The sequence below is a fragment of the Pongo abelii genome, chromosome 3 (assembly GCF_028885655.2).
Source record: "Pongo abelii isolate AG06213 chromosome 3, NHGRI_mPonAbe1-v2.0_pri, whole genome shotgun sequence".
NCBI classification, from domain to species: Eukaryota; Metazoa; Chordata; class Mammalia; order Primates; family Hominidae; genus Pongo; species Pongo abelii.
The window spans coordinates 100,101,008-100,127,699 of NC_071988.2; the positions used below are offsets into that span (position 1 = coordinate 100,101,008).

Consider the following 26,692-nt stretch of genomic DNA (forward strand, 5'->3'; position numbering starts at 1 on the left):
TCCTATTCTTGGCTCACATATACTGAAGGGGCTTGGACTAAGGGATTAAATAGATGACTTTTGCCTTTTTTTTTTCTCTTCTAAGACCTGTTTGGTGGCAATGGCAATGAGCTCTCAACGGTTAGGTAAATTTAGGGGATCAGTTAAGACTTGTGAAATTGAGATACTACTTTGAACATTAGGATTCTCCTTTCATTACTACTGTTAAGAGGATTTGCATATGAATTATGAAAGGAACTTAATAGCTTTCTTACATTGTCTCGTTCTTATGCTATACAGTCATGCATTGCATAACAACGGGGACATGTTCTAAGAAATTGCATCATTAGGCAATTTTATCGTTGTATGAACATCATAGAGTGCATTTACACAAACTTAGATGGTATAGCCTACTACACATCTAGGCTTTATTATATAGCTTATTGCCCTTAGGCTGCAAACCTGTATAGCGTGTTACTGTATTTAGTACTATAGACAATTGTAACAGAATGGTAAGTATTTTTGTATCTAAACATAGAAAAGGTAAAATAAAAATATTGTATAAAGAATTAAAAATGGTACATCTGTATAGGGCACTTACCATGAATGGAGCTTGGAGGACTGGAAGTTTTTCTGGGTGGGTCAATGAGTGAGTCGTGAGTGAACGTGAAGGCCTAGGACATTACTGTACACTATTATAGACTTGACTTTATAAACACTGCATTCTTAGGACACACTAAATTTATATAAAATTTTTTTCTTCTTCAATAATGAATTGACCTTAGTTTACTATGACTTTTTTACTTTATAAACTAAAAATTTAAAAAACATTTTGACTCCTTGGTAATAACACAAAACACAAACATGTACAACTGTACAAAAATATTTTCTTTATATTCTTATTCTATAAGTTTTTTCTATTTTAACTTTTCTTTTTAAACTTTTTTGTTGAAAACTAAGACACAAACACACACATTAGCCTGGGCCTACACAAGATGTGGATTGTCAATATCACTGTCTTCCACCTCCACATCTTGTCTCACTCCAAGTTCTTTAGGGGCAATAACAGGCATGGAGCTGTCATCTCCTATGATAACAATACCTTCTCCTGGAATTCCTCCTAAAGGACCTGCCTGAGGCTGTTTTACAGTCGACTTTAAATAAAATAAGTAGAAGGAGTATACTTGAACATAACTCAAAAATATGGTACAGTAAATACATAAAGCGGTAATAGTCATTTATTATCAAATATTATGCACTGTACACAACTGTATTGCTATACTTTTATACAACTGGCAGCCCAGTAGGTGTGTTCAAATCAGCATCACCACAAACACATGAGTAAGCTGTTGTGCTATGGTGTTACAATGGCTACGATATCACCAGGTGATAGGAATTTTTCAGCTCTATTTTAATCTTATGGAACCACCATCATATATATGGTCCATTGTTGAGTGAAAGGTCATTATGTGGTATATGACTATATTTCCAGGCTGCGTTGAGGGAGAGGTAAACAGGAATTCTTGGGTTAAGAAATCTTTATATTCTCATCTTCTCTTAAAAGCCAAGAGCCCTGTAGGATAATTTTCATAGAACCAGCGGTCACAGGCTCCAGACTCTAGATACTTTAAATACTATAATAATTTATTATATGCAAAAATAACCCTCATTTAACTTTAGCTAATTTATAAAGCAGTCCTAGCAATTCATCTTTTGTTGGTAGCTATATATAGGGAATGCCTTTGTCAAAAGGAAAATTACTGTGGTGTCCCAGCATAACCAAGGCATTTGATCACTGTGTTCAGTAGTGATTTTAGAGTGACGCTGTCTGATAAGGTGACTGATTTTTTACTTTAAGTCTTGTTTACTATGATAATAACAGTTAATATTTATTATTTTTACTAGATATTGTTCTCTTTGCTTTACGTGTATTAAATTATTTAATCTTCTCAGTAACCCTATGAGGTGGATACTATTACTCCTTTTTACTGATGAAGTTGAGGCAGAGAAGTTAAGGAACTTGCCCAAGGGTACACAGCTAGGGTACCTTATGTAGGTGATTATGGAGCTAGTATACCTTATGGAGGTGATCTAGATCCCATATGTTCTCCCTCTCCATCTCATGCCCTTGTCTGTCATCTCTGTCATAAGGAAATGATTTGTTTTTCTAAGGATAAAGTAGGGAATTGTAAATTTTTATTTATTTTAATTTTTCTTTCCATCTTCTTTTTTCTTACTCAATTATTACTATAGGTCAGTTGCTGATAAAGAGGCCATTGCAAATTTCACAAATCAGAAGAACATCAGCAATCCACCTGATATGTCAGGGTGGAATCCTTTTGGAGAGGATAATTTCTCTAAGTTAACAGAAGAGGAACTATTGGACAGAGAATTTGACCTTCTAAGATCAAGTAAGGGACACTTGAAGGCTTATTTTGCTTCACAGTAAAATAACAGCTCTATTATTATTCAGCAAGGCCAAAGACTTTTGAGAATGTGTATGGAAAATTCTTTTTGTGCATTTGAGGGCAAAATTCAGGCCATCTTCTTATACATATACTATCAAATTATGTTGTGTGCATTAGAAATCAGTTGCTTGATAGTAGCTATTAAACCCAATATTGCTGATAGTATGCTAATATCCTAAAACTTAAATATTGCATATCTATGAATGTTAAATCCAGAATATCTCTAAAACATGGAAAATTGATGTTTCAATAAAAAGGGAGACATTTTATTATTTTGCCTTACTAATGATTTTGCAGCTCTGTTTTTCTGCACACTCAATAGAAAATATTGTGGGTCTGAGATGCCCTTTGAAAATGCCTGAAAGAAAACATGGGCCACTACATTATGTTAATGTTTTGTAATGCCCTTTTAATGAGTGGTGACATAAAAGGGCTGCTTTGTTGTCCTGATATGGCAAAAATTAAATAAATTCTTTTCACTTTAAATCAGATATCTCAATGTTTTTACTTGGAATCATTGCTTTTCTTTGAACTACCTAATATATGTCAAGCTTCACCACACATATTTTAGAAATGTCCTTTTTTGAAAGAATGATGTGAGTGTTTTGAGTAGGTTGCAAAATAGGAGCAAAAAACTCACTTCTAGAGTATGTAGATAATTTTCAGGTTTCTGTGGCTTTGTGTGTGTGTGTGTGCAGGTGTGCACACAAAACAAGTGTGTTTTCCCCTTTTGCATGTGAAAAGAAGGTCTTAATAGTCCCTAGTTTATAGTTCCTATTTCCTATTTCATTTAGGTAATTGGCCTTATGAGAATGTTTAATAGATGAAATGCTTTGTTCTGAATTGGTATATATTTTATGTAAAATTCCTGTAAGAATAGTTTGGGATTTAAATTTGTATTTTACATATTGGTTATATGATTATGAAAATTAAATTGATGATTAAATGCAGACATAAAAATAAGTTCTGAGCCGTTAATAAAGGTTTCTTAATAAAACCGATCACATATTACTAAAACAATTTTTTTTTAAACCACAAGTTTTTTTCTTTGGCATTTTCCTAGAATTTATGTTGAGTAGGCCCAAAAGCAAGATTTTTTTTTTTTTTTTTTTTTTTTTTTTGAGACTGAGTTTTGCTCTTGTTGCACAGGCTGGAGTGCAATGGCGCAATCTCGGCTGACCGCAACCTCCGCCTCCTGGGTTCAAGCGATTCTCCTGCCTCAGCCTCCCGAGTAGCTGGGATTACAGGCATGTGCCACCACGCCCAGCGAATTTTGTATTTTTAGTAGAGATGGGATTTCTCCGTGTTGGTCAGGCTGGTCTCAAACTCCCGACCTCAGGTGATCCGCCCACCTCGGCCTCCCAAAGTGTTGAGATTACAGGCATGAGCCACCATGCCCAGCTCTTTCAGAGTGATGGAAGGGGTAGATACAAGGTGTAACCAAATCATTATAATTTATAGGATTATATTTAAAGCAAAAGATATTAATTTTAATGTGTACTGACCAGGGTTTGCTAAATCTGTATTTTCAACTGCTTAGGTAAAAAATTACTTTTAAAAAATGAATTTATGAAATGGGTATTCACATTATTTTGTATCTTATAAAAATGTGTTATTCTAAGCTCCCTAGAATTTGTAATGACATCAAAGTAGTTTTATTTACTTAGCATAGGCAAGAGTGACATATGAATATGCCTATATGTATATAACTTCATAAAAATTGGGTTGAGCACGTAAAATTCTTAAGTAGCTATTTTTAAGAATAGCTTAAAACTTCATGATCAGATAATGTGTAAATTTTAAACTTCATGATCAGATAGCATTTGTAAATTGTGCATGTGTCTGTGTGCATATGTGTATGCCAAAGAGAGTTCAGACTTTGCAGTATTAATTATAGAAAGATATTAAGTTCCAAAGGAAAGTGCAGGAGGAATTTTATGTGAAGGTTAGACTTGGAGCAACCTTAGCCATTTGGAAAAACAGCTAGATGGTCCATGAGCTACTGAAATTATTGTCACAAGTCTGATGCGCTTAATTTGGCACACAGTACCAGAAAACATAAATTTTGATCCCTGACAATGTTACTTAACTAGATTGTAATCTCAGATAAGTCACTCAACTGCTGTCAGTCTCACTTCTGAGTTTATAAACTGGGGATAGTGATGCCTACTTCATAGGGTTGTCCAGATAATTAAATGATGTCTTTAAATTTGGGCACTCAATAAATAAATGCCACTTTCTCTTTTCTCACTTTCTGTATAAGCCTTTATGTCATGACTTAAGAGGTTTTTGGCTTTTAGCCAGCATTTAAAAATTATATTTAAATTATTAGTTTCTCAGTGGTAATTTAACAGTCAAATTAGAAGGGGCTTTGTGGGCAAACACATCAAAAGCAGAAGTGACAAATGATAGCAAGGAAATTGATGGAAAAGTGTCTGTTTTTCCCTTAATAATTGATACTCATTGTTCAGTGACTATTTTGGGGTCATTGAACCCACTCTTTTAGGGTTCAAAAAAGGTGAAGTGTCATTAATAAAAAAGTTCATAATTACTATAAAGTTGTGTATAAAATGTAGTTTAGAAAGATTTCCTCTCAGAGTTTAACTTAACTGTAATATTTAGTCATCTTTAGCACCTCTTTCAGAAGCAATAAGATATCTAATATTTGATCTATTTGATGAGTTTATATTATATTGATGGGCAAAAGACCTCTTCCAGAACCTTCAGAGTTTATTAGAAGACTAATTGTTCAATGAAAATTGATAGATGGTCATTATATTAAACTTTCTTAAAGTTTAATAGCTTTCACGTTTTTTGAATTCTGAAATAGTGGGTTCAGTGACTCCAAAATTTTGCCCATCAGTATAATATAAATCCTATCATTTTCCAAAATGAATAAATAAACTGTTGAATCAGTTGAAATGCCATGTAGGATATTTGTACCCTTTTCCTTGACACAGGTATTAACAATTTTCCAAAGTCTTTTCTAAAATAATTTATATTTGGTTTATAAAACACTTTCCAGTGAGAAACAGCCTTTATATGGTCCTTAAAAGTATAGGTATTGCCAATGTAATGATTATTCAGAATAATACATTCACATTTGGGGTTTTATTTTGAATATGATTCATGGTTATTTTTTTAAAAACAAAAAAAGGAAAATAATATGCTGTTTAGGGAATATTTTATGTGTATTATCCAGAAAGTAATTTTCAAATCATAATAGTATTTTGAGATATCAAAATTCTAAAATATTACTAATTGGTAACTTCTTTTTAGTGATCTTTAAGAAAACAGTTGATTTCATATAGTAGGCAAAGGGATTTAATATGTAAAATAAACTAGATTCTTCTTGCTTTCACCCTTCACTATAAATGAATACTATTTATGGTTTAGAATTGTTTTACTTGTTCTTAATTTTAGTAAGAACAAAACAATTAATCAAATTTAAGCATTAATAATAAAGCTTGTCTGAATGATATTTTTTAAAATTTAAGTTTGTACTTTAATTTTTTGTACCAGAACATCCAGAGTAGTATGTAAACTTTAGCAATTTGTCATAATATTTTAGTATTTTAATATTTAATATGACAATTTAAAATTGTCATAATATTTAATACATTAAACAGTAATTAGAACATAGATGCTTGCTTTGGGGAAATTATTAACATATTTGTGCAAATAGTTGTATAGTTATACCTGTTAATTAAAACTATTACTTCATGAAATATATTTCATTTATTGATGGTGGATTTGTTTCTGCTTAAAATTGGATCAAAATAACTAAAAGGAAAAATAGAAGATACTAAAGATTATGATTGCTTTATAAATTCTACTGAATGTTGTTGTTTTACCTATGAAGCCACAGAATAATGGCTGTAAGCATCTGAATCTATAGTTTATTGTAAAATATTGACCCTCACCTTTTGTAGCAAATTCAGAACTATTACTGTTCCTTCAGTGTAGAATAACAGAGCTTTTCAAATATATTAGACCAGTTTCAGGAGTTTTTCATTAACCTTTTAGCCTTTTACACCATTATCCATATAAGCAGCAGAATTAACTTTGTAGACTATTTTAATTTCGTGATAATATTATGGAATATACTTTGATTCTAGGATTTTAAAATCCTATATTTTTGCTATCTGTATCAGTTAAAATTCTTGAAAAGATACTGTCTTTATTCACCAACATAATTCTTTTGTGAAGGCAGGAGGTAAGTTTCTCATATTGGATAATCAAGCTTTGTTCTAATCTAAAGAAAACCAGTCTTTTGAAAATGTAATTAAAAACATTTTAGGGTTGACTATGTATTTACAAAGTAGTTCCACATAACCATTTCATTAGATTTTATTTGTAGGTAATTAATAATTACAAAATTAATGTGTATATTCCTTTTGTATTTTGTGTCCTGAGACTCACATTTTCATGTGAACTTTAGAAACATAAATGATTTTTTAAAAATTCCATTGAAAAGTTGATTCTGTGTTTTGTGGAACAATAACATTATTCATTTTACAATGAATTTATTCTGATTCCTATTTTGAAATAACTTGATAAATGAACTTTGCATAGAGCAGTATCTTCCATATTTTTATTTATAGGGACCCCTATATAAAAATAAGTTACCCTCTACATGATAATGTGTATAGTTTTGTCATAATTTCACAGTACTGTTTATGTACTTACCATAAATTTACCACAGACTGATGGATGTAATATACCAGTGCATGAGGATTTAAAGAACCTTAGTGATAACTTCAGTTTTATAAGCTGGGACTCATTAGTATAGTAGTGGTTTAAATACGTGGAGAGGGTCAGGTGTGGTGGTTCATGCCTGTAATCCTACTAATTTGGAAGTTGAGGTGGGAGGATTGCTTGAGGCCAGGAGTTCGAGACTAGCCTGGGCAATATAGTGAGACCTCGTGTCTACAAAAAATTAAAAAAATAAAATTAGCCAAGTATGGTGTGCCTGTAGTCCCAGCTACTCCAGAGGCTGAGCCTGGGAGGCAGAGGTTGCAGTGAGCCAAGATCATGCCAGTGTATTACAGCCTGGGTGAAACAGCAAGGCTCTGTCTCACAAACAAACAAACGTGCTGAGAGGCTGGGTGTGGTGGCTCATGCCTGTAATCCAGCACTTTGGGAGGATTGCTTGAGTCTAGGAGTTTGAGACCAGCCTCGGCAACATAGAGCTTATCTCTACAAAAAATAAAAAATTAGTGAACGTGGTGGCCTGTGCCTGTAGTGCCAGCAACTTGGGAGGCTGAGATTGGAGGATCGCTTGAACCTGAGAGGTTGAGGCCACAGTGAGCCATGATCATGCCACTGCGCTCTAGGTTGGGTGAAAGAGTGAGACCCTGTCTCAAAACATAAAACAAAAATAAAAACAGAGAGTATATAAAATTGCAGATTCCTAAGTTACTACCTAATGAATCAAGTAGACCTAATGAATCAAGTCTACGGCTGGGTCCAGGTAACTACATTTTATACAGGAATCCTAGCAGTTATGATGCAGATGGTTGAGGCAAATAGTCTGTTTCTAATTCAGACCTAAGTACTTATACTTTTGGTCTTAATTTTCAGGAATGAGGGCCCTTGGATATTGACATGCTGTCGTTATCATTCTGAGTCAGTCTCTTCCATTTGTTCTTTTTCACCCCCTCTTTACTCTGTCCTCAGTGCTTTATACACAGGAATTTGGGAAATGGAGAAGAGTGGGGGAGTCCAGGTGGATTCTGATACAAGGCATAATTACTGGTTTTACAGTTCCTCCATAAATGCATTCAGGGCCTGAATAAATAGGTAACCACGTGTAATCTCTATGACTCAGTGAATCTTAATCCTCACCTTAAGGTTTGATTGCGACCTCCCACCACAATAAGTTAGGGACCCTTCGTTATATAAATTATTCTTCAACCTTTTGCAGAAAGATGTTATGGGACTAGCTTCTCTTTAATGGGTGTTTTGACAACAAAATAATAAAAAGTTTTTAGTAAAATGAGCATTTGTTACTGATTTCCTGCATTAAGTATACAGTTAATATCTTGAAAAATAATACGCAAAATAAATTTTCATTGTTAACCAATGCAGTGTTGGATTTGAAAAGTAGCACTTAAGTTTAGGAAGTTTTGTTTGTTCATAAAACAATTGTCAGATGTATTTAGTAACTCAATATTAGTGCCTCAACAAAATGTTTAATAGTGTTTCAACAAAATTTTAAGTAAAAATTTAAACAATCCAAAGTTTTATGTAGATATTGCAGAGTTCATCTTAGCTGTAAGAGCTGGTAATTGTCCCATTGTCATAAACGTTTTGAAAGAATTAGTTGCCTATAGGAGTACTTATATTTAGAATATTATAGACTCTAGGGCCTTGTTTATTCAAGAGTGTACTTCTTGGACAGCAGTATCAGTATCACTTGGGGGCTAGTTGAAGTGTGGAATGTCAGGATCCTCCCGAAACTCATCCCATCAGAGTCTACATTTTAACAAATCCCCAGGTAACTGAAATGTACATTAAATGTAAAAAGCACTGTTAGAAGAGATGCTGCTTGAACTTGGGGCTTTTTGCTTCACTCCAAAATTAAAAGTCATTTTTAGGGAATTCCGATTCTACTTGTTCCGCCTCCCCTACACTGCAGTCCCTTAGAACTCAGTTGAAACCAGTACAGCTTACCATGGAATTCTTGGAATATAGGTCAGTCTAAACATGATTTGGATTTTTTCAAATGGCTATGGACTGAAGGTCTGCTGGTAGAAATGCTTGAAATATCTGGAAAGGAGGTAGAATGAGTCTCAAATAGAATTTTGATTGCCAAGAATCAGAGGCTAGAGAGACATCCTACAAAAATCAGGACGTTCTCAACTAGTATGTTTCTACTATGTGGAGAGTTTTTTTTTTTGTTGGTTTTAGAGACAGGGTCTCTCTGTCATCCAGGCTGGAATGCAGTGGTACAGTTTTGCCTCACTGCAGCCTCAATTTTTAGTAGTGTTTTTGCATTCTGAAAGTAATGTGTTGTTGACTGTTACAGAATATTATGAAGTTAACATTCTGTAAAGATCGGGAGAGATTCAAATTTTATTACATGCTTGGTGAAAAAAGTCATCTCACTGTGTTGCTCAGGCTGGTTTCAAGAAATCCTCCTGCCTTGGTCTCCCAGAGTGCTGGGATTATAGGTGTGAGCCCCCATGCCTGACCTATATGGAGAGTTTAAGAGCAAGGAAAAGATAATCATTACTAGGGAGTCAGGATATATCAACTCAAAACACACCGGGCCTCTTGCCTTAGAGTCTTCGCTCCAGCTCTTTCTCTGCCTGATTGTTCTTTCCTAGATATTCACTCCCTTGCCTCCTTCAAGTCTTTTCTTACCTAGTGACTAATAGAATCACTCTATTACTAAAACCTCTACCCACTCCCTCAATTCCTGTTTCCCTGCACTACATTTTTCTCTATAGCTTTTAATGCACCATATACATTTCTTATTATGCCTATTGCCTATTATTTGTTTTTTCCACACTAGCATATAAACTGCATAAGGGCAGGGGCCTTTGTTTTGTTTGACATTACATGCCAGTTGCCTAGAATAGTGCCTGGCATATTGGCACATAGTAGATACTCAAATTTACTTGTTGGATGAATCAATAAACTCTGTTTTTTGTAAGTTTTTGTGAGTGTATGTGGGGGGATGTGTGTTTGTGTGTGTGTGTGTGTGAGAGAGAGAATGGTTTGATAATACAAAGTAGTATAAAAAAATGAACAAAAAAGTAAAATATAGTGAATTACTTTTTATTGCTATTGAGAAGTAAGATTTACCTACTTTATGGATGAATGACCATTTGCAAGATTTTTTTCTAAATTTATTTTTGGAGACTGTCTGTTAAATATGTCTCTGTTTGTTTAGCTGGGTTTGAGTTCAGGCCCAAAAGTTGAGGACAAGTAGTATTTAAATGAATCAGACTAAGTTTATTATTAGGTTAATTGTATTTAGTGAAACCTATCACGGATTATATTGTTAAACTTGCTTTTGCGGCAACAAATATGTATTAAATTCAGGACTACTCCCTAATACTTACAATGATAGATTCTGAACCTAATGTTTTTCAAAAAGGCTGGTGCTTTAATTTTCACTTTTATTTATATTGTATATCACTTTTTAATTTAAAGATCATTTTTATTTCATTTCATTTTTTATTTCGTTTCATCTTATTTTTGCAGATAGGCTCGAGGAGAGAGCATCCTCAGATAAGAATGTAGAGTCACTTTCTGCTCCACATAACCATCCTCCAGAAGATCCTTTTGGTTCTGTTCCTTTCATTTCTCATTCAGGCAAGTTACACATGTAACATCATCACTGTCACAAATAAAACACACAAGAACAACAGCAAAATCTTATAAAGTGGAAGTTAAGACTCTGCTGATAGCTACAGAAAGTAGAAAATATTTTAACCTTTAGCCATCCTACTCTTCTTAATGATGTTCTTTGCATTGAGTTATTATTCAGTTGTATCTTTGCCAACATAGAAAAATGCTGATTTATACAATAGAAACATAACTGCTTCTTTTCATCTTTATTATTGGATACTATTGAAAAAATATTTAAAGATATTTTTATACTTGGCTTTTGCTTAAAAATTTGATATTTTCCTAGTTTGTACGTGCTCTCTTGTAGATGCATTTTAAAAGTATTAATAATTTTGTATTTGTCACAATCACTTTGTTTTAGCTACTCTTTTCTTCTTATATCCCTCTTTTGATTTCAATCCAGAATTTAAATATTGATGTTTTTCACTGTTAAAAATTTTCAGTAATAATTTCAAATTACCCAGTTAACACTTGGAAGATACTAGGATGGAATAGGATTGTGCATTGGCATAAATGAATTTTCATGTATGTATGGTTATAGTGGAAAACAAGAGTTTTAATCTTGGCAAAGGGAAATATGTTAGAAGAAGTTATGCTTTATTAGAAGGTAAAAGTTCAATATATTCATGGTAACTGTCGGCCATGTTCTTCAGTTCTGTTCCTTTTGTTTCTCACTCAGGCAAGTTACATATGTAACACCATTTGAAAACTACAGGATTAACAACAAAAGAAAAACTTACAAATGTAAAGCCAAAAGAAGAATTGAGTGTTTAGGATTTCTGCTGAGTATATTGAACAGCTTTTCAACATTCAGACTTGTTTGGTTATCTGGAATATACAAGATAGTCTTTTCATTGCTTTCATACTCCATATTTTTCTCTTTGACATTTATTAAAAACAGTTCCTATTCTTGCTATTTTCTGTTTGCTGCTTTCAAGTTTTCTTTTTCATAAATGACATAATTAACTGGGGAACGTAGCTTACTGTGTCTGTTCACTTATTCTGCATAAATGTGTTCCCTTATACCCCCAATACCCTGGGTAATGGAATTATTACTTTCTAAAATTATAATAACTCAAAATAGTCATTATCAGTTCTCAAGAACATAGTATTCAGTGACTTGAGATACTGATCTCTGTGTGGCAGAAAGCAGTTTCAGTACTAGCTCTTTTACATCCTCTGTTAGGAATTGCATTATCCTTTTCAGGTTTGCATGGACCTATACAACTACTTCTCTGCTGTTTAATAGCATCTGAAAGAACCCTGGGGAAATGAATAGTAGAGTTAGGAGAACTGAAGTAAGCTTCAGTGATTGGTCTTTTCTCTGGACACCCTTATTTTGAGGTTGGCCTAAAGATTTTGTACTTCGCAACATGTTCACAGGTTTGAGCTTGATTGCTGCTATTTTGTTTAACTGTTTACTATGGGTATTTATATTAGATTTTAAGCTTATTGAGGGTGGGAAATATGAATTGTCTATCTTTGAATCCTGCCCAGTATACAACCCAGTAGGTACCTAATACTGTTCATTGAATGTATGGAAAAAAATCATGACTATCTATAAAAATTCATATTCCTTAGATTTAGGACAGTGGCCTTAAAAAAATGCCCATTAATGGGCCGGGCACGGTGGCTCACGCCTGTAATCCCAGCACTTTGGGAGGCCGAGGCAGACGGATCACGAGGTCAGGAAATCAAGACCATCCTGGCTAACACGGTGAAACCCCACCTGTACTAAAAATACAAAAAATTAGCCTGGTGTGGTGGCGGGTGCTTGTAGTCCCAGCTACTCGGGAGGCTGAGGCAGGAGAATGGGGTGAACCCGGGAGGTGGAGTTTGCAGTGAGCCGAGATCGTGCCACTGCACTCCAACCTGGGCGATAGAGTGAGACTCTGTCTCAAAAAAAAAAAAAAAAAAAAGCCCCTTAATATAAATGCTACCTTTTAAAGAAATCTTTTTAAACAGTGTGAACATAAATATTGGACTGGTTTGGTTATGAAAAAATTAAGTATATAGACTGGAATAAAGGAGAGTATGGTCATAGGAGAAATGCATCTCCTGAGAAAGAAGAAAAAGTGATCACTGTGCAATATTAGCACTGTTAATTTGATATATGTCAGATCTAAAATATTAAGTTAAATCTAAATATATTGCTACTTATTATAAAGCTTTGAAATACTTTGTCATGTATAATTTTTAGGTAAAAACGTATTTGGGGACATTCATTTTTCTTTAATAGCAAAATAATTGAACCTACTGAAACAAGAATTAACCTCCCTATAAACTTTAGGAAAAAGTTGGAAAAAGGAGTTCTATCCAGTGAAAATACACTCTACTAGCGTTGTGAGACTGAAAAAGCATCTGGAGATTTCTAGGACTAGGACCCAAGAAAGGCAAAAAACTACTCCCAGGTGTATGTGTATATATACAATACAGAATGATAAGTATATGTGATAAGCCATCTTATTTGAATTTGAGAGTTGACAATTACTAAACAGAATTTAATTTTTAGTAAACCATATAGAGAATGCTACTTGAGAATAAAATGAATTTATGCAGAAGAATGCTTGTAAGAACTTAGTTAAGTTTTAAGTCTAATGCTAATGTTCATTTAAGAGCCACTGTCCTGAATCTAGTGTTCCTTACACTGGTTTTATTAGGAATTGTGCTCTTTTTATTTTAAAAGAAAAAGTTTCTGTGAAAACTTTTAACCTCAACTTTGATACTGTAATAGATTAGTATATACTTTTTTCTGCAGTTTTTCATAATCTTACAAAGTAATTTGTAAATTGAAACTTTATTAAAGTATGTATATAGTTTAAAAAGTCAGATTTAACAAGATTTGAAATGAAAAAAAAAAATCACTTCCCTTCCTGTTCCCTCCCAGTCTCCTTTTCCTACTTAAACTCCTTAGAGGTAATTTTTCACTTCTGGCATTTTAATATATCATGCTAATTATGCTATTTCTTACGTCTGCACTTTTTAAAACAATAGCTATGGACTTTCTATTATGGAAAATGAGTTTTTTTTATTTAGATATTTTACAGTTTATCCGCCTCACACATACACAATCATGCGCGCACACACACACACACACACGTGTCCTGTCCTTACATCCAGCATGTTTTTGACACAGTTTTTGGTTGATTCAGTGTTCAGCGTCTACATTTTTTTAATATGTAATATTTGTCACCACTGAGGTTTATTATCCCATGATCACATTTCCTGTCTTTGTTTTTCCTGGAGTTAATTACTGTGTTTATAATCACTATGTTTTTTGTTTGCTTAGTTTTTTATGTACCCTATCATTGATTAATCTTCATTTAGAAGTGTAAATTTCCTCCCAGTTTAAGGTGGCTATCATTTTCATTCTTCATTACATCTCTCATGGAGCTCTGCAATCAGAACTGGTTGCTTTCTGGAGCTGCCACACACTTAACAATTCTAGTATTTTTCCCACCAATCTTTATGGAAATTCTTGGAGCTCTTCTCGTCCTTTTTCTTGGTTTGTTAGTAAAGCAACTCCTCTAGTTGTTGCTTGAGAAAATATGCATGAGAGGAAGTTCTAAGCCTTGCTGCCTGGGCTAGGTGGGGTGGCTCATGCCTCTAATTTCAGCATTTTGGGAGTCAGGTGGGAGGATTGCTTGCTTGAGGCCAAGAGTTTAAGACCAGTCTGGGTGACATAGTGAGACCTTGTCTCTACAAAAATAAATACAAAATAAACTTTGCTGCCTAAAAGTTTGTATTTTCCCTAAACTGATACCTGATTGATAATTTGGCAGGGCAAATAATTTTAGGTTAGATATAATTTTCCCTGTGAGTTTTAAGAGGCACTGCTTCATAATATTTTAGCTTCTCATATTTCTGTTGAGAAATCTGATATTATTCTCTTTTCTGATCCTTTATTTGTGAACTGTGGTGGGTTTCTTCTTCTTCCTCTTTTTCTTATTCCTGCTCCTCCTTCTCTTCCTCCTTTCTTACCCCACCATGGACATTTTTAGCATCTGTATTAACTTGTTCTGAATATTCAAGATGTTGTACCTTTTATTCATTGTGCTGGGGACCTAGTGGGCCTTATTTAGCCTGGAAACTTGTATTTTCTTGCTTTATATGCTTTGGTAATTTTTTCTTCCTCTTTCTGGACTTTCTTCTTTTAAAATCAGTCCTCTTACTAGGATATTGTGCCTTTTGGATTGAACCTCTAATTTAAATTTTGTTCTCCTCTGTTTTCTAGCTCTTCGTCTTTTATATTTGCATCTTAGAAATTTACTTGGCTTTATATTACAGACATTATTTCTGATTGCAAATAACATATTATTGGATGCAGTATATTTTAATTTGTCTGAGGATACTTTGGTTTTGCACATTTTGCCACACCTTTTCTTCTCTTTATCTTTCACTCTAAGAGTTTCAGCAAAGTATTGTAAATTATTTTCTTCCCAGAGAAGGTAGCCTTAAACTGAGACCTGAAGGATGTAAAGAAGTTTGCTTATTAGATACAGTGTTTCCCAGGCTTGAGAAATCCTTTAGTTTGATACAGATTACTGAGTCTAAAATGTGATGGAGAAGTGGGGAAGGATGAGACTAGTGGGAAATGCCAAACCGACACTGAATTTCTTGGAAACACCCTAGTTGACCATGATTTCTTTTATAAAAAATATTGCTGTTTTCAGTCTTTGAAAGGATGTTTTATTCATGAAGGATATTGAACTTTGGTTTTCTTTCCTTGTAATCTTTGTCAGGCTTTTGTTTGAGAGTTATGTTGGTCTCGTAAAATGAATTGGGAAATGTTACTTCTACTTTCTGTAAGAGTTAGTGTATGATGTATTTTTTTTTCCCTAAATATTTAGAATTCACCTGTGAAGCAAACTGGGCTTTAAGTTACCTTTGTGAAAAGGTTTTTAATTACGTATTTAATATCTTTAATAGTTATAGGGCCGTTTAGATGTTCAGTTTTCTTACATTGTAAATTTTGAAATTTTTAAAGAAATTTGTACATTTCACTTGAGATACTGGGTTTTATTGATATGAAGTTTTTAATAATGTTCCAGTATCATCATTTCAAAATGTGGAGGATCTATTCTGATATTCTTTTTTTATACCTAATAGTAGTAATTTGTGTTTTCCCCTTTTTATCAAACTTGCTAAGGTATTAATCTCTTTAAAGAACCAACTTTCGACTTTATCTGCTCTTTATTTATTGATATATGCTAAAATTTTTATGTTTTCGTCTACCTATTTCAGGAACAATTTGCTACCCTTTTCTCTAGCTTCTTAAGCAAGATTTAAATACAAGCATACTTTGGAGATACTGCAGGTTCCATTCCAGACCACTACAAAAAGTGAATATTTTGCAATAAAGAGAGGGACACACATTTTTTTGTTTCCCAGTGCATACAAAAGTTATATTTACGCTATACTGTAATCTGTTAAGTATGCAATAATATTATGTCTAAAAGAATTATATACCATAATTTAAAAATAACTTATTGATAAAAAATGCTAAAGATCATCTGAACCTTCAGCTGGTTGTAATCTTTTTGCTGGTGGCAGGTCTTGCCTCAGTATTGAAGGCTGCTGACGGATTAGGGTGGTGGTTGCTGAAAGAAGGGGTGGCTATGGTGATTTCTTAAAATAAGACAATGATTAAGTTTGCAAAATCAATGGACTCTTCTTTTCATGAAAGACTTCTCTGTACATGTAATGCTGATTGATATAATTTTTTAATCCACAGTAGAACTTCTTCCAAAATTGGAGTTAATTCCCTCAAACCATACCATTGCTTTATGAATTATGTTTATGTAATATTCTAAATTCTTTGAGTTATTTCAACAGTGTTCACAGCATCTTCACCAGGAACAGATTCCATCTCAAGAAACCACTTCTTTGCTCAAGCATAAGCAACTCCTCATCTGTTCCAGTTTGATTACGAGACTGCAACAATTCAGTCATATTTTTAGGTTCCATTTCTAGTTCTCTTGCTCTTTCCGTGACGTCTGCAGTTACTTCCTTCACTAAAATCTTAAACCCTTCAAAATCATCCATGAGGGTTGGAGTCAACTTCCAGAGTCTTGTTAATGTTGATATTTTGACCTGTTCTCATGAATCACGAATGATTTTAATGAAATCTAGAATGGTGAATTCTTTTCAGGTTTTCAGTTTACTTTGCACAGATTCATGAGAGAATTCACTATAACAGTTACAGCCTTATGAAATGTATTTCTTAAATAATAAGACTTTTAAAAATGGGTCCTGCTTTGTCTTCCAGCTGGAATGCAGTGGCATGATTGTAACTCACTGTGGCCTCGAACTCCTGGGCTCCAGTGATCCTCCCGCCTCAGCCTCCCATGTAGCTGGGACTATAGGCACGCACTACAACACTTGCGAAATTCTTTAAAGTTTTCCTTAGAGTTCAGGTCTCACTATATTGCCCAGGTTCGTCTTGAACTCCTGGCCTCAAGCAGCCCTCTCACCTCAACCTCCAGAGTAGCTGGGATTATAGTGTGAGCCACCACGCCTAGCTAATAAGACTTGAAAGACACAATTACTGCTTGATCCATGGGCTGCAGATTGGATGTTATTTTAGCAGGCATGAAAACAACAGTAATCTTCTTGTACTTCTCCATCAGAGCTCTTGGGTGACAGGTGCATTGTCAATGAGCAGGAATATTTTGAAAGGAATCTTTTCTGAGCAGTAGATTTCAAGAGTCAGTTTCAAATAATCAGCAAACTATGCTGGAAACAGATGTGATGTCATCCAGGCTTTGTTATTTCATTTATAGAACACAAACAGAGAAGTTTTAGCATAGTTCTTAAGGGCCTAGAAGTTTTGGAATGGCAAGTCAGCATTGGTTTCAACTTAAAGTCACCAATTGCATTAGCTCCTAACAAGAGAGTCAGTCTGTCCTTTGAATCTTTGAAGCCAGACATGGACTTACTTTAGCTCTAAAAGTCCTAGATGGCATCTTCAAATAGAAGGCTGTTTTGTCTGTATTGAAAATCTGTTGTTTAGTGTAGCCACCTTCATCAGTGATCTTAGTGAAATCTTCCGGATAACTTGTTACACTTCCTGCGTTACCTGTACTTATATGTTCTGGAGATGGCTTCTTTCCTTACAGCTCATGATCCAACCTCTACTAGCTTCAGATTTTTCTTCTGCAGGTTTCTCACTTCACTCAGCCTTCATAGGATTGAAGAGAGTTAGAGCCTTGCTCTGGATTAAGGCTTTGGCTTACAGGAATGCAGTGGTTGGTTTGATCTTCTGTCCAGACCATTAAAATTATCTCCATATCAGCAGTAACGTTGTTTTGCTTTCTTATCATTCATCACTGATCACTAGAGTATCACTTTTAATTTCCTTCAATAATTTTTCCTTTGTGATCACTCGGCTAACTGGTGCAAGAGGCCTAGCTTTTGGCCTATCTCAGCTTTCAGCATGCTTTCCTCTCTAAGCTTAGTCATTTCTAACTCTTGATTTAGAGTGACAAATGCATCTCTTCCTTTCACCTGAACACTTAGAGGCCATTGTGGGGTTATTAATTGGCGTAATTTCAATATTGTTGTGTCTCAGGGAATAGGGAGACCCAAGGAAAGGGAGAGAGACACGGAACAGCTGGTCGGTAGACCAGTCAGAACACATATAAACATTTATCAGTTAAGTTTGCTGTCTTGTATGGGCTCAGTTTGTGGAGCCCAAAACAATTGCAGTAGTGACATCAAAGATCACTGATCACAGGTCACCATAACAGATATAATAATAATGAAAAAGTTTTAAATATTGTAAGAATTACCAGAATGTGACATAGAGACACAAAGTAATCACATGCTCTTAAAAAAATGGCAGCGATAGACTTGTTCAACATAGGCTTGCTACAGAGTTTTAATTTTTTTAAAAAGTCAATCTTGGAAATACAGTGAAGTCTGGCACAATACAAAAACGTACACCTGTATTTAATTTTACACTGATCTTTTTAAAGCGTAGGGTTTAAGTTACAGATTTCTTTTCAAACACAGTTTAGCTGCATTTCACACATTTTGATATGCTGAATTTGCCACATAGTTTATAATTTTTCTAATTTCTCACAAATTTCAAAAAGTGTTTTGATTAAAGGTTGAAATCCCAGAGGGCTTAGGATAAAATTTTAAAAAATACTTAACATTGAGGATTCCCTTGAAGTAAATCATACTAGAAGAAATAAAAGAACTGACGCTTAAAAAAAAAAAAAGAGGTAATGAAATAAAAGTTGAAAGTGAGACTTGGGAAAAAATAAGAAGATGGATCTATAGATTTATTAATGGAAGTTGGGATGTAGATGGGAATTTAGCTCATATCTATTGTTAAAGAAAAATATCAGAAAATTGCCAATTGTACTCTAATTTTTATATGAACACAGTTTTTGTTGTTATTGTTTTTGAAACAGCATCTTGCTTTTTTGCCCAGGCTGGAGTGCAGTGGCATGATCACGGTTCACTGCAACCTTGAACTCCTGAGCTCAAGCAGTCCTCCCACCTTAGCCTCGCCCAGCTAATTTTTTAATTTTTAGTAGAGACAAGGTCTTGCTGTGTTGAATAGGCTGATCTTAAATTTCTGGGTTCAAGCAATCCTGCCTTGGCCTCCCACAATGCTGGGATTACAGGCGTGAGCCATCCTGCCAAGTCCAATTACAGTGTTTAATTAATTGAAACATAGGGTGCTTTTAATTTTCTTTCCTTACCTTTATGAATCTATAACCTAACTTTTTTGCAGCCAAGATTATAAATGACATTCATTTTTCTCACAACTAATAATCCTACTGTCACTGCCAGAGATGGAATATTGGGCTTGGTGAGCCAATGATCAAACTATCAAATTTTGGCATTTTTTATACAAATGCCTATATTATGAAAAAATACTCAAAGCATGTGTATTGAAAAAGTAGGGATCAGAAATAACATTTAATTGAACTTATATTTAAAAATTATATGAGTAAATTCTTGAAGTTAAAATTATCTGGGTTCAGTTTAAAGTCTATTGATAGCGTTTGACCCAGGCAAATCACCTGCTTGCTGTGTGTATGTTTCCTCATCTATAAAATGGGGGTAATATTCCATAACATGTGACTCAGGGTTTTTAGTGATTAATAAGAAAAATATTTGTGAAGCACAAAAAGTGACTGGCACATAGTTTTTCAGGAAATGGTAGATTTTGTCATGATTATTATACATGGTGAATGCAGTGCAGTGAGATCTCAACTGTCAGACTAATATGTCTACTTGATTTTTACAAATGAATTATCTTTTTAATTTTATGGGAATTTCTAGAAGTTGTTAAATTTTTAATATTTAAACTTTTTTATCACAATATTTCTTTGCTGCTGCTTTTGCAAATCCATCAAGAAGAGTTTGCAATATTTTAAATAATTCTTTAGTGAATATCCTTACACATGAACATTTGGCACATGACATTATTCCTAGAGGAGGACTAATGGCCAAGAGCATGTACATTTACAGAATGGATTTATTGCTAGATGGGCCTACAGAATGAATACACTGATTTATGCTCACACTGGAAGTTTTCAAAAAATGCTCATTTACTTGGGAAACTTAATCTTAGAGTTTTGATAGTTTCCTCTCTTGAAATATATTGCTTAGGGGAAAATGTACAATGGAGCTGGTAAGTAAATACAATTTAGTATGATTTTATGTATATATATATATAATATGTAAATATATATAAAATATATAATATATAATAGATATAATATATAAAATATATAATATATAATATATAAAATATATATATATAAAATGCTTAAAATGTGGAGTAAAATTAACATAAGATATTGCTGATGGCATAAATTGTTAAGACTTTTTTTTGAGAGCAGCTTAAGAAAATGTTTTTTGATTTTTTTTAAGCCTTATTTCTGGGAACTTACCTTAAGAAAGTAACATCTTGGGGAAAAGTGCAGCTATAAAAATGTTCAGTACAACATTAGTTGTAGAAACAAAATTTAAAGCACCCTAAATATCCAATATTAGGTGAAATATTAAATTATGGCTTATTTAGTAATTAAAATTTAGTGCTGTTTTTAAAATGATGGAAGTGAGGATTATGTAGCAATGTACAAATGTGTCTGTGCTATAATTGAATTAAAAATTTATAATGAAAAATTAACTATATCATAAAACTTTGAATAATATAGGAAAAACACAATCTCATCATTATATTAGCATTTTTCTTGCTACTTCTGTGTTTTCATAGCATTTTTTATAGCGCTAAGTATCCTACGATGTACAGATAATTTGTTTTAATTTATATTTGCATTGGTGCCTCTTATTTCTTCTACCTTCTAATTTCCCAGCCTTGATTAATATGGTCATAGTCTCAGAAGTTAATTTAGGAGCTATTTCTATTACTGGATAGAGTTTTATCTGAAAATCTAAAAGGATTATTATAAAGATTACAGCCCCTGCCTCTCAAGGACTTCGCGATTGGTTAGGTTGAGAGAGTCATGAAAACTACATGCAATTAAGATGCAAATGCTACAATAGATAAATTATTCTCTTGGTGCACAAAGGAGAGAGTTGCTTTATTCTGGTTGAGTTGGGATTGGGAAATGAGGAAGGCTTCATGAGAGAGATGTTACTTATGGTAAGCCCTGAGAAATGAATGCATGTGAACTTATAGGAATGAAGAGGGCATTCAGAGCAGAGACAACAGCTGTGAGCAAAGTTCTAAGACAATTCAGTATGTTCAGAGAATTGCAGGTATTTGAGGATGGCAGTATTAGGTTTGGTGAACTTCCTCAATGCTCCCAAAGACCCTAGACCCACCCCATGGGCTTTATTATCTAATAGGAAGTTAAATTGAGTGTAGGATTGGGAAACATTACATTACATAGAGCAAATATTTGTTAGAACATAACATTTACAAATTGTCAGTCCAATGCTGGGCCATTTTATAAGCTACAATAAAGTGTATTGTTTATTTTAGATTCTAGTGTATGATTCTTGAAGAACTTCAGGATGTTAGCAATAATAGTTATGATATATTAAATTAAACTGGAGAGGTTGGCAGGGGCTATCATGATATGGAGACAGTGGAGGTAATAGGCAGAAATGGAAGGACTTTAAAACAGGAAAGGAATATGATTAGATATACGGTCTAGAAAGATTACACTGGAAAGACTGTAATCTTTCTAGACTGTATATCTAATCATATTCCTTTCCTATTTAAAGTCCTTCCATTGTGCGACAGAGGGAGACTCCATCTCAAAAAAAAAAACAAAAAAAACCATTGCTCCTCAAGTGTGGTCTGCAACAAAATGACTACAGAAATCGAAAGCAAGTGAGAAATAACTTTATATGTGTTGAATCACTTGGACAATGTGAATTGGGAATTATTAACAAAAATAAGAAATAAACCTATTGCTTCACTACTTCAAGTTTGAGAAGTAGTGATTAAAAGATTATTGCAGCTGGTGCAGTGGCATGTGCTTGTAGTCCCAGCTACTCGGGAGGCTTAGGCGAGAGGACTGCTTGAGCCCAGTAGTTCTGGACTGCAATGCGCTATGCTGATCCTGTGTCTGCACTAAGTTGGACCTCAATATGGTGACCTGGAAGCGAGGGGGACCACCAGGTTGCCTAAGGAAGGGTGAACTGGCTCAGGTTGGAAGTAGAGCAGGTGAAAACTCCTGTGCTGATCAGTAGTGGGATCATGCCTATGAATAGCCACTGCACTCCAGCCTGGGCAACATAGTGAGACCCCTTCTCTTAAAATAAGTCTATTGCAAAAGACTCCATGCTTGAAATAACAGCCTGAGAGAGATTTAGAGGGGCAGAATATATAGGATTTAGTAACCATATGGGAGGGAGCAGGGGACCTTGAAGGAAAGAGAGGAATCTAAAATGATTAGCAGATTTTTGTTTCGGCAAAATTGGTGAAGTTCTTTTCTAGAAAGGGAGAATATAGGGTAGGTCAAGAAAAGAGTTCACATTCACATAGGTTGAGTTTGAGTTGTCTGTGGGGGAATTGGAATCTTTTTAGTAGGCATTTAGACACAAAAGAAGACATCCAAGACAGAAATCTTGGCCATTGGGTTTACCATCAAGAAAGTGGTAGTTCATGCCAGTTAGAAGAGACTAGAAGAGGGATGAGAAGAAGAAAATTCAGGTTAATTCTAACAGTGAAGAGGCAAGACAAAGGAGATAAGAAAAGGGATAGAAAAAGAAGGACCATAGAAACAGGAGAGGTACAGGAGAGCTGAAGAAAGATTTTTTTTTTTTCCCCCAAAGGATTGAGCATATCTTTTGAAATGTCCACAGGGTTACAGGGTTAGGGTGACTGGAAATAGTCCATTAGATTTAGCATTTAATAATTATTTTATCTTGGCAAGAATAATACGGTTGGAATCCTGATTGCAGTGGATTTGAGAAGTGAATGAGAGTTGAAGAAGTTGAGATATTAGCAACGGATTATTCTTTCGAAGAGTCCAGCTGTACTGAGAACAGAGAAAGGTAGGTAGGTAAGGATTAAGGGAAGAATTTAGATTTTATATGGGCAAGACAAGAAAATTATATGATGTGAGAGTGAGTGTTGATATATACAGTTGATCCTTGAACAACACGGGTTTGAACTGTGTGGATTCCTTTATACACTAATTTTCTTTCGCCTCTGCTATTCCTAAGACAGCAAGAACAACCCCTCTTCTTTGCTCCTCAGCCTACTCAATGTGAAGACAATGAGGATGAGGACCTTTATGATGATCTACTTTCACTTAATTAGTAGTAAATATCTTATTATTGACATTTTGTTTTCTCTTTAAGAATATAGTGTATAATATAACATTCAAAATATGTTATTAGTTGACTGTTATCAGCAAGGCTTCTGGTTAACAGTAGGCTATTAGCAGTTAAGTTTTTGAGGAGTTAAAAGTTACACATGGATTTTTGACTGTGTCGGAGGTTGACACCTGTAATCCCCTCATTGTTCGAGGCTCAACTGTATATAGAAAGATTGAAAGTGAAGGAAGGAGAAGGAATAAACAGTATTCTGGAGAGATAAAGTCAGTAGCACAGATGGAAAAATGAGAGTCTAACAAGACATAAAAATTTTTCTCCTTGAGACTGGGAATAGCTGTAAATAGGTTTGTGATAGGAAATTAAGGATAATTCATGTATTCACAGTCTGGTTCGGTCAGCTGGCCTACCTTTGGCCACAAAAAATGATCTTTCTGATTTATTTGTTGCCTTAGTTTATGATATAATTTCCAGACTTTTAGAAAGATTAGCTGAATATAACATTTTGGTAGACTATGTCTTAAAATGAATCAAGTCTAGTTTTTTCTCTTCTTAATTTTAAACATTGATTTCTGGGAAAATTAAATTTATAATGATCCATTTATGCAAAAATCAAATAATTGTATCAATAATCTGTTTGCTGTATGCAAATGTTATGTTTTATTCCACAAGTTGATATTTTAATTATCATGAATTATATTTGCCTTTTATGGCAGGTTACAAAACTGATGTTAGTAGTGTGGTTTATCAGAAAGACCATTGACTTTGGAATTATAAAACCCTGAGTTAAAAATCTTAGTTCTATCACAGATTAACCATTTGATATTGAGTATTGGCAAACTTGTTTTCCTTTTTTGAGATAAGAGTCTTGCTCTGTTGCCCAGGCTGGAGTGCAGTGGCATGATCATAGGCTTACTACAGCCTGGGCCTCTTGGGCTCAAGCAGTCCTCCTCCCTCAGCCTCCCAAGTAGCTGGGACTATAGGTGTGCACCACCATTCTCAGCTACTTTATTTATTTTATTTTATTATTTTTTTTTTTGTAGAAACTAGGTCTTACTAAGGCTTGTCTCTAATTCCTGGCCTCAAGAAAGCCTCTTACCTCAGCCTCCCAAAGTGCTGGGATTACAGGCAAGAGCCATTGTGCCCAGCCCAAACTTTTTGTAAAATTTATCTTAAATTGGAGATAATACTGGCTACTTGATAAGAAAATTGAAAGGATTAAATGAGTTATGCTAGTTTTCTCTTAACTGCTGAATGAAACCTTTAAAATGTAGAACCTGTTTGTGAGGATTTCCACTACCAGTATCTGTTTAAAATGGTGCTATTCCTATTTTCACTAAAGGATTAACTACCAGTGTTCACTACAGTATACTCATAGAAATCATATTTAAAGCATGGTATTCATTCCCTTTCCTGAAACCCACATTCCCTTTCTTCTCCCCAGGGCACTGTTTTACAGTTAGTTTGCATACCAACATAGGGTAGGTGGCTCTGTGAATTATATAATGTAGTGTGGACCACCCAATTTTAATAAACACCTACAACTTCTAAAACGTAGTTTTCATGAAATTCTAAAATTGTATTTGAAGAGTTTTAGTGACATGTAGGCCATATTAATTAGGTCACTGAAGTTTTAGATTTCTTATATTGCATTTAATTTTTAATTAGGTTTGGTGAACTTCCTCAATGCTCCCAAAGACCCTAGACCCACCTCGTGGGCTTTATTATCTAATAGGAAGTTAAATTGAGTTTAGGATTGGGAAACATTACATTACATATAGCAAATATTTGTTGGAACATAACATTTACAGATTGTCAGTCCAAATGTTGGGCCATTTTATAAGCTACAATGAGGTGTATTGTTTATTTTAGATTCTAGTATACGATTCTTGAAGAACTTCAGGATGTTAGCAATAATAGTTACAATATACTGAATTCCACTGTATACATAGAGTAGAAAATGAGGCTCAGAAAGGTTCACTGACTTGCTTAAGCTTGCATAGTTTATAAGTAGGAATCTGGCTTATATAGGTCTCATCCTAAACCCTATTCTGTAAATAGCAAAACAAAGCATTAACCTATTTTAAAGAAAAATTTATATTAATATGAGAACATAATGGAAATGTCAGTTTTATGGCATTTTTCATCTGACTGGGAAATACGGTTCACAACTATTAGGATTCTCTTCTTATACTCAAACCCTGTCACTTGGCCTGCCTTCTGAGATGCAGTACAGATTTTGATAAAACCTTCTCCTAATCCACTAATCCTTGTGACTAACATGGTAAATTGCTGGGAGATGATGGCAGGCAGTATGCTGCCAATTCAAAGTGAACTTTGAAGTCTTATAGCCCCTCCCTTACACCCTCAATGATGAGACAACAGAAGGCATGTAATTACAATAGAAGTTTCAAGCCATTTATCTTCTATAATCTGATAGGTAAGAAAAGAACATCAAAACAAAATTTCCTTGACACTGGAAGCTTCTTATATGATTAAAAATGTACCACCTGTTTTATAACTAAAAGAACAACTGCCCTCTAAAAGGAAACCTGATTCTAGAAGAGCGGTAATATGCATAGTATGATGCAAACATGCTTCTCTCTTCATATTGGATATTTTCTAAATATTTTGAATTTTTTGGTATAGTTTATAAAGGTTTATATATTTAATAATATATTGCAATATTTGTTTAAAATAGTGTGGCATTAACTAGGATCTCATTCTTTTTATGAAGTATTTGTTTAAAAAATGCTATAACAAATATATGAAAATGTAGCCTAAGAAATGTTGTTTTAGGCATTGACTACAAATTTTAACTTTTGAGTTTAGAATCCTTGTTTGGACTGTGCAAGGCTATGATGTCTGAAATTTTCCCACCAAGGTATTGTATTGTATTGTATGCCATATAATACCTTGCTGAATGAATTCATTATCAAATTTTAACACCTTCATAAAAGGCCTAAAAATAGCCTTTTATGAAGACTCATAAGCACAGAATGGGCAAATTCATGTTCTTACATTTATTTGGTGAATATAAGCTTGTTTTTCAAAATTATCCAATTGTTATTACCTTGGTCACTCATTTTCCAGATCACTAAAGTCAG

At 34.1% G+C, this 26,692-nt stretch overlaps 1 protein-coding gene across 3 annotated transcripts in view; it reads left to right on the forward strand.

The window, feature by feature from the left end:
- The window catches only part of BMP2K (BMP2 inducible kinase), a 140,192-nt gene that overhangs the window by 100,671 nt on the left and 12,829 nt on the right, over positions 1-26,692 (forward strand). For 2 of the 3 annotated variants that reach the window (XM_002814909.6, XM_054554109.1), the window contains exons 14-15: positions 2,233-2,390; positions 10,662-10,772. In XM_002814909.6, the coding sequence (XP_002814955.1) occupies positions 2,233-2,390; positions 10,662-10,772 (269 nt within the window). The remainder of the gene's footprint in view (positions 1-2,232; positions 2,391-10,661; positions 10,773-26,692) is intronic. The other variant, XM_009240125.4, reaches the window with a different exon arrangement.